Source organism: Elaeis guineensis, chromosome 9 (assembly GCF_000442705.2).
Source record: "Elaeis guineensis isolate ETL-2024a chromosome 9, EG11, whole genome shotgun sequence".
Classification (NCBI taxonomy): Eukaryota; Viridiplantae; Streptophyta; class Magnoliopsida; order Arecales; family Arecaceae; genus Elaeis; species Elaeis guineensis.
In genome coordinates, this window is record NC_026001.2 from 75123343 (window position 1) to 75132718 (window position 9376).

Here is a 9376-nt window from a genome sequence, read left to right on the forward strand (position 1 = left end):
TGATGGATAATATAAAGTTATCCAGCTAACTAATCAAGCACCACTCAAAAAGTGGGGACTAAATTTGTTCAATCAACCAGAGAAAAAGTACTATCTTTCTGCTTTTATACTTTTCACAACTTTATCTCACTAATCATAGGAGAACCAACCAACCAAAATATGAACCAAGTAATTTACTAGTTAGCTATTTACGGGGTGAATATGAATGGTTAGAGTTATTCAATCAATGGTTAGTTATTCGGCATCCCAAAATACAACCTATTAAAATCAAAGATAGAGAATTAGATATCATAACCAACTATGTTTTATTTTTTTTTTAAAAAAACGCTCGAATTTAAAAATTTTTACTTATCAACAGAGCATAGCCAGCCATCATTTCTCACGTGGATGGCACGTGCATCCAGTGCTAGTTAACATAATGAATCCCGAGCTTTCCCCATCAAAATGGGGTTGGATCAGACAAAAAGGACGATCCAAGATATTTTCTTCAGGAAATGGGTCAACTAGAACGTGTAGTGTTTCCTCCAGCCCCTACCAGCCATTACCACTCTGATGCTACCTCTCATTGCCTTGGATTTTTACTGCCCTAAGCTTCTGTAAGTACTCTTAAGCAGCCCAAACAAAACAATCCATTAGGCTACACTAAACATTTTGATGTGCACCCAAATTGATGTCTTTGGAAAATAAGAACACTATGGGCTTTTAACTCAAGGAAGTAGGTTACATCCCTCCACACGTTTACCTCATCATGATGGCTTAACCATAAAGAAAGTTCTCAGACCACACTATAGCAACTCCAGAGGCTAACGCAACATTTTAGCTCAAGGAAGTAGATTCCATTTCTCCTTACATTTACCCCATCATGTTGCCTTAACCATAAAGAAAGTTCTCAGGGCACAGTTTAGCAACTCCAGAGGCTAACACGACAGTAGCACTATAAACACATTAAAAGCTTCTGGGGCTGGTGGACCCAGTGGTTGGTCTTCTTTCACCAACCACCAGGTGGGAACCTTCCGACACCGCATCAAAGGCCTTGCGCGCGCGCGCGCACACACGGAGATCCAGAAAGGGGAAGAAGGAAAGCTGGGAGTGCTCTAAGCAAGAGGTGATGGCAAAGCCAGCCATGAGTTCCACCCTGAAGAAGAGTATTATGATCTCAGTGGCACTGCTGCTCCTCTTTGCCTCAAGGAAGAGCATTGGAGGTGAAGTGGTGGTGAAGATGGGATGCTCTGGGAAATTAGGGGACTGTCTTTGGGAGAAAGGAGAGGAGATGGAGATGGAGATGGACTCGGAGACCAGCAGAAGAGTATTATGGGCTGCCCACAAGAAGTACATCAGCTATGAGGCTCTCAAGAGGGATGTGGTGCCTTGCTCCAAGCCTGGGGTTCCCTACTACAACTGCCGTGCCCTTCCCAAGGCCAGTCCCTACAGTAGGGGCTGCGAAGCCATCTCTGAGTGTAGGGGAGGATAAATCTAATGATGCATAGAGATAATGAGAGCAAGTGGAATCTCATGTGTTCTTCTGCTTTGCTTGGAATGCAATCAAGTTTTTATGTCAGTATAATCATGCTTATATTATTTTTCTCAAAAATCATGCTTATATTATTTTAAATTCGGTTTGCAGACATAGGTCATGATCTTTATGATGTCTGGTTTTGGATTTCTTTTTGGACAATGTATTCCGATCATGATGCATTGCTGTTTGAGTCGAGTGGACTGCAGCTGTTTTTTTCTTTCTTTTTTTTTTTTTTTTTTGGTGGTGAACAGGGGAGTACAGTTGTTGGTACAATGCTGGGCAAGCATACCGCTGAGCCAATTCTGGCAGGGCTCATATCCATCCAAAGGAAACGTACTAATGTAGCCAGATTCCGTCAAAGCATGTGAACCTTGGGCCCTAATGTAGCTAGATTCCAAACCAATTCAGTTCATTAATTTTTTGCTTGCATCATTATTTTGAACTTAAAGCCTGGTTGGACTAATGGCAAAATTCAACTTAGTCGGACCGCTGCAGCCAAAATTTTATCCATAAATTAATATGGATTAGATCCTCAAAAGCCGTTCTGATATAAGTCCAAATTATTCTGGTTTTTAACTCTAATTATGAGTCTAAGTTGGTTTAGTATTGGAAAAATCACAGTGAGGCCCTTTCAACTTTTCATGGTTTATACTTATACCTCAAAAATTTTAATTTTTTTAATTAAATTATAGATCCTAGATTTTGGTTATAATATGATCGAGGGATCTGTCTTCATAAGGATCCATAAAAATATAATTGAAAAATTTAGATATAAAATTTTATTAATATTTTTATTGATCGAATTAGAAGAATTATATTTTGAAAGGAATGAAAATCCGAAAAAAAAGATACATTAGTTATTTCATAGCCGCAGTTAATGACATTTGTGTTTGGATACATGCCTGGATCGCATTGCATCCGATTTGTAACTTTTATGTTCTAATTGAAAACATCGGAACATTTAGAATGTAAGTGCAAATCATAAAAAATTGAAGGATGTTCATGTGAATTTTTTTTTGTTTTTAGTATGTGCAATTGATTGGCTGAATCCATTGGTTCAAGGTTGGCTCAGTATTCACGTTCACACAATCATGCTTTGTCATATTAATGCACCTTTCAAAACATTGATGCCTTTGTAATCCAATAATTTTTTTCTTTTAAAAAATAACTTGTTGTTTTTGAGGATTTTGGCAGCACTGTGGCTTAGCAGTGGGCCATCCTGGCCTAGGTAGCTCAAACGATGCGAACTCTGGGATCGAGCTCAAGCTTTAGAACCTTAGGTCCATGTAAACCCAAAATGTAGGGGCCTTATGAATTGAGAACACGACCTGCAAGCCCCTTTGAATTTTATTTAAAATTTAGAAAATTATATTATTGAATTCATATATATGGCTTTTCCTACGTTAAAGCCAAGACATATCTTAAATCATTTGGGAACTTTGAAAATACTTTTTCCATCAATACCATGACTCTTAGTTAAATCCAAAAGCCGCACAAAGAGTTATCTAAAACTCAAGAATAATTCTATTTTACAACTTCAAGCCAATTTTTGATTCTTATAATGACCATATTAGCTAGAAATAATAATAGGAAACTTCCAAATGTGAACCTCCACATGTCAAATAGATATGTAAAACTGAAGTTATGCTTCTGTAAGGCAGTTGATTAAAAAAAAATCTAAAACTTAACAATCTCAATCCTCATGGAAAATTTAATTTGCATCAACAGGACTGAGTTTTAATCCTATCATGCTACATTAACACCCATCGCTGTAAATTAACATGCAGCCTTCTTTCTAGCTCTTGCTCCTACCTATTGATGCTTAATGCTATCTTTACGAATTTGCATCCTGAGAATGATCACAGTGTTTCTCCTAGATCAATTTCTAATGATGGCATGAACTTTAATGTTAAATGTCTCATGTGAAAATTAGATCATAATATTTTCAAGTTTGTTTTGAAAACTACTAATATGATTAGATGATGAGCATTTGATGATTCCAATATTTTCCCTTGAGAGGTGTGAGACCCGGCCTATTTGGCCTAGCCCAAAATAGAAATGGGTCCAAGAAGACAATGGAATCGAGGAAGGAAAGACCTTCTTTTCTCCTATTTTGAGTCAGAAGAGTCCGACTCTAGCTCCTCAACTTTAGTGGAGGTTAAGAAACCCAAGCCTTCACCATCTATAAAACCCAAAGTTCCCTCTTGAGGCATTAGATGTTCTCCATCATGGAAAGAAGAAGAAGAAGGCCCTACCACAATTGCCAGCACTAGAGCCGAAGTATCGCTACCTCTTAGCTCACCAACGCACTTGTCTTCCTCTTATCCTTACATTTTGTAGCCATCATTGGTCAGGATCTCATCGAGAGTGTGATATCCCAGCCAAAAAAAAAAAAAAAAATCCTCTTAAGCTAGCACATGCTCATGGAATAAAAAAGAAAAATAAATCAAAACTTCCAAAGGAGTTCTTTCCTTTTTCGACTGAGACTCCGATTTCAATTGGGAGTTGAAGTTTTTGGCCTCAAACTCTAGATTTTCCATCTTTGTGCCACCGGATTTTAGCCCAGATGTCGCCAAGAAAGCTAGGTAAGGGCCAGCAGTTCTCGATTGACCCTCATCTACTTCTTCCTTAGTCAATGGATCTTGGATTCTGGCTGCTGGCATTTTTTTTGAGAATTTGAACTCTCTTTTCCCTTGGATTTTCTTGAAAATCCAATTCTTTTTCTCTATTTTTCAGCCACCCTATCGTTGGACACCAATTGCCATATGAAGGTCTTCTATAACCAATCCTCCAGCCATAGCCACCGTTGTCGGTGGAGCCTCCCTTTGTTTCGGGGAAAGAAGAGGAGGAATCCCCTATTTTGCTAAAAAATCATGGGAAGAAGAAGAAGAGAGAAAAGAAAAAGAGGAAGAAAGAAAAAAAAAAGAAGAGATAGAAAAGGAAAAAAAAAGAGAGAGTTTCTCTTTCTTCTCTCTTTCTCTCACCTTTCTCTCTCTTTTACTTTCTCTCTATTTTCTCTCCATAATATTTGCTCTTTAAAATTATTTCTTTCGATTGAAGTTTTCTCTCTCTTAGATTAGTCTAGTGAAAGATTTTTTTCAATAATTTTGATTGAATTTAGTGAAGGATCCTGATTCGTGGTCATTCGACGGCGTACCAACACCTATCTTGATCAGATCCAGATACTATTAGATTTGATCATCCATAATTTTTGATAAACCATTTATATGTTAGATGTATGTCCTAGAAGCCAATATGATAGACATATTGTAATAATTCTAGGACATATATTTGTACTTAAACTAGATACATATTCTAAAGAGTTTAGAATTTGAAATATGTATAATTAATTTTTAAATTACTCACGATCGATGGATCATCATGGGGACGGTGATTGATCTGGTTAGATCGACATATGGATCGGTTCCTTTGGGGTAGATGAGTCTCAAGTCTACGATGTAGAGATATTGAGTAAGAGTGTGGGTGGTTGTTAGAGAATATTGGTACTGAGCATAATCATATAAGAGATCACATAGATGTCTACTCACTCATCAGTGATTTTCTCGATACTTTAGTAGTGTGAATGATTTCTTGACCTATAGTGCCTCGGTTGCTCACAGTGGGATTGATGTAGTTTGATTGCATATAAATATGGTCTCTTAGCTATTTGGATCCTTATAGTATATGTTGGCTACAGTAGTTTATTGTAAGAGTAGGATATACACTTGGATGGGATCTATCAATCTTAGTAGATAAGGAGTAGTAAATGGATTTGAGAAGATAAGTCCATAAGTCTGTGACCACAGCAAGGTGATTAATGAAAAGGAGTTTCCATGACTTTCATATTTTAGACTTAAGCTAATTGAATATTTCATATGATAGATGTTAGGATTTGATGAATTTTCATAACCTCCATCTTATCAGGACTCACGATAGAAGAACTGGATCATATGGCAACTACACCTAGGGGTTCTATTTTCTATTCTATTGGATTGCCACCACATGCTGCTAGACATCATTAGTGGATTGTCTAGAATCATTCTGGATTGATGATTCTTGATGGATGTGAGTTAGAATTATTTTAATCTATTAAAAGATATTTTAATAATACTATGATGGAGATCATGGTATGTCTCACTACTAGACAGAATAAAATCTATGAGGTCACACACAAAAGAGATTCTTGACTGATCAGATGGTTGAGTTACGATTATGAATCGTAATAAGATTTAATTATTAATATGATTGATAATACAAAAGTTACAATTAATAATTTACTAAGTGTTAGTGAATCATAGGAGGATTAATTAATTGACAATTGAATTACTATTTGACTCAATCTGATTGAGCTATGGGTTGAAATCAGATCTAATTGAATTAGATTTAATTTAGTTTGATTTAGATTTGATTAGATCAAGTCTAATTAGATTATAAAATAACCTAATTGTAAAAGAAGATCAATTCCTAATTTAACTAGAACTTGATTCAATCAATCTCCTAATTAAATTAGGATCTAATCAAGATTTAATTGAATTTCTAATTGAATTAGAAATTAACTTAATTGGGATACAATCTAATCTTAAATTGGTTAGGATTAAATCAAATTTGAATCAGCAAATAAAGAATCTCAGTTGGATTGGGATTCCATCTCCACTATGTGGGGAAAATTCAGTGCAGGGGTAAAATGATAATTTTAAAATTTTTTAAAATCATTATTTTACAGCGAAAATTATTAATTAATCTAATTAATTAATAAAAATTTATCATATACTAGGATCTAAATATGATATATAGCATGCATGCATTTAAATTTAAAATTCGAATTTGAACAGTAAACACTTTACTGTAATGTGTTCAGAACACAATACCTTTGTGCGGTTAGTAGATCGCCGTAATCTGATCACCGTCGAGAGAGTCTGATCATCGTGATACAGCTACATAGTGTGTCTGGCCTCTGCGGATCATCTACACGAAGCTTCCGGTCTGATCGACTCCTCACGAGTGCTAGCTCATTGTAGAGCCCTTTCGACGGCCGATGCTGATCGAACTCCTTCGATCGATGTCTGTCGATTCTTTGGATGCTCTGGATCATCAGCAGACATGCTTGAGAGGATGTTGAAGATCTTCTTAAAATTTAGTGAGCTGACGACACTCGTAGCTCACCTTCTCACTTCTCGAACTCCAGGCTGAAACCCTGAAGAACTCACTGAAACCCTGCGCACACTTTTTCTTTCTTTTTTTTCTTTTTCTCTCAGAAGGATATAGACCTTCACCTTGCACACAAGGATTCCTTACGCCCAGATTTTCTCTTCAAAATTTTTCTTGCACACGCCCCACTCTTTTCCTCCTTTTAAAACAACAACCAAGGTCTTATCCACGTGAGAGGATAAAGATGAGTAATTGCACATTTGAATTCAAATCAAATTTTGAATTCAAATGAAAACTAATTTATCTCTATCCACTAAGGGCGTGAGAAGAGGAGGGCGTGGCTTAATTTGTGCATGAGTGATTTCATGAGAAGCATTTTTTCGTGTAATAAATGGGGCGCTAAAAGAGGATAAGGTCAAGGTGCTAAGATTGGTTGCTTATTCAAATTCAAACTTTATTTTGAATTTGAATGGCCAACCAATCATCCTTATCCACTCATTTGATGTATTAAAGTAGGGTATGAGGAGGGCTTTGCATGAGGAAAAATTCATGAGAACTTCCTTCTCGTGAATTCAAATGGGCGCAGTTGAAGTGAGGTGGCGCAGGAAGAATGGGTCAAGGTGGTTTCATTATTTAAACCAACCTAATTGAACCAAATAAGTTAGGTCCAATTAGACTAATTTAAACCCAACTAAATTAGGCTTAATTAGGCTCAATAAAATCTTAATCAAATCAAAATTGATTAAGCCCAACCCCTGATCAAATCAGGAATCAAACCATCTCGACGATTAGGTCAACTCTTAACCTAATCGGGTCAAACCCAACTGAATCCAATTCAATTGGACTTGATCCAAAAATAATTACTCAATCAAATTAAGTTAATTAGTGATCAAATCACTAATTAAACCTCTCATAAATATTGAGTCCAAATTCGATGGGTAATCGGGCATCAGAATTCATCGATATGTAACCCTGATCGAAGAGTCCCAAACCAGTGAGACTCTTGACCCCAGTACCCAAAATGTGTGGGACTTGTGATCAGAGAATTCTGATTCTTGATCATAGAGTCTCAGACACGTAGGACTCATAGTCCACGAGCATTAGGACTCTTCATCAGCCATCAGATCAGATAGGAATTTTTAATGTGTGTGACCCCACAGGTTCGAACCTAAGCCGGTAGCACAGGAACCAATTCCTGTACTAATCAAAGTGACCGTCTAGCAATGGTACCCGACGATCGGATAAGTCGAATAGTCTCAATCGCAACACTCAGAACCTACATGAATATGGTTACTGTATAATTCATCCTTTTGACCTTTGTGTTTAGGATGACTCAGGGTTAAACTGTCAACTCTGATTAAATCATCCGAATCGTGCTCAACTCAAACAATCCTGTGACTCCTCACAAAGACTACCCTGGCTAAGGTTTTGCTAAATTAAAACACGACTGTACACAGCTCCTAAACTGGAGTGGTCAATCCCATCTTGACACACGCACCGACAAGTCAAGTACTTGACTATACCCAGCAGCCTTCCGTCACTGAATTAGAAATTCAGGTAGTCTAGTGCCTAAGTGCAGTGAGTTGTTTGCAAGTCACCAAGGCGGTCTCAGGTCGGAGGGATATTTATACCCATATTTCATCGGAGCAAATCTTGACAGCAGAAATAGCTCCGGAGTCGGTCACGTTCAGTGCAGATGTACCCTTACATCTCACCTGTATGCCATACCAGTGTCTCCACACTCATTGGTTAAGAGGACAACCAACCTATATGGCACACAACGACCTATACTTGATAAACGTTATCATCCTTGGTAACAACGTATCATTTGGTCACGAACAAATTTAAAGACTAAACGACAAATCCTCCTTTGTCGAGTCTAAATAGTCCTAAGGACTTCACCACAATATAGGAGTTCATTAGAAGATGAAATATTTTGTGATGAAAAATATCAAAATAATTTTTATTAATTCATAATTTATGTACATATACAAAAATGAGTACAACCGTCAACAGACTGACGATTGGCTTTGGGATACTATTCTCAATAATCTTCCACTTGGCCTAAAACCAATCGATGCAGTATCTAATACCCATTTTTGACTTATAGTCGTCGAACTCCTTCACCGCAATGGCTTTAGTGAATGGGTCGGTCAGGTTCTCCTTCCCGTCGATCTTCTGAAGGTCGATGTCACCTCGATCCATAATTTCTTGGATGAGATGGTAGCGGCGCAGAATATGCTTCGTCCGCTGGTGTGCCTTCGATTCCTTTGTCTGAGCAATAGCTCCAGAGCTGTCACAGTAGAGCAGAACTGGACCAACAAAGGAGGGTGCTACTCCGAGCTCGGTGATGAACTTTCTCAGCCACACCGCTTCTTTGGCAGCATCTGATGCAGCGACATACTCCGTCTCGCAAACTGAATCAGCCACAGTGTGTTGCTTGAAACTCTTCCAACAGATAGCCCCACCATAAAGGGTAAAAATAAATCCTGACACACTTTTGCTATCATCGTGATCAAACTGAAAATTGAGTCTGTAAACCCTATAAGTCTCAAGTCCTATTCACCATAAACAAGCCACTGGTCCTTAGTATTTCTTAAATACTTCAGGATGGTTTTAACAACCTTCCAGTGATTCTTCCCTGGATCAGATTGGTATCTACTCACTACCCCTAGTGAGTATGCCACATCTGGTCGTGTACATGTCATGACG

The 9376-nt window shown here is 37.6% G+C and overlaps 1 protein-coding gene across 1 annotated transcript; it reads left to right on the forward strand.

The window, feature by feature from the left end:
* The first annotated feature begins 824 nt into the window (after nucleotides 1-824).
* LOC105034530 (protein RALF-like 33) lies at nucleotides 825-1616 on the forward strand. The gene has a single exon (XM_010909733.4). It carries the CDS (start codon nucleotides 1109-1111, stop codon nucleotides 1469-1471), a length of 363 nt encoding a protein of 120 aa, XP_010908035.1. The 5' UTR covers nucleotides 825-1108; the 3' UTR covers nucleotides 1472-1616.
* The last annotated feature ends 7760 nt before the right edge of the window (nucleotides 1617-9376 follow it).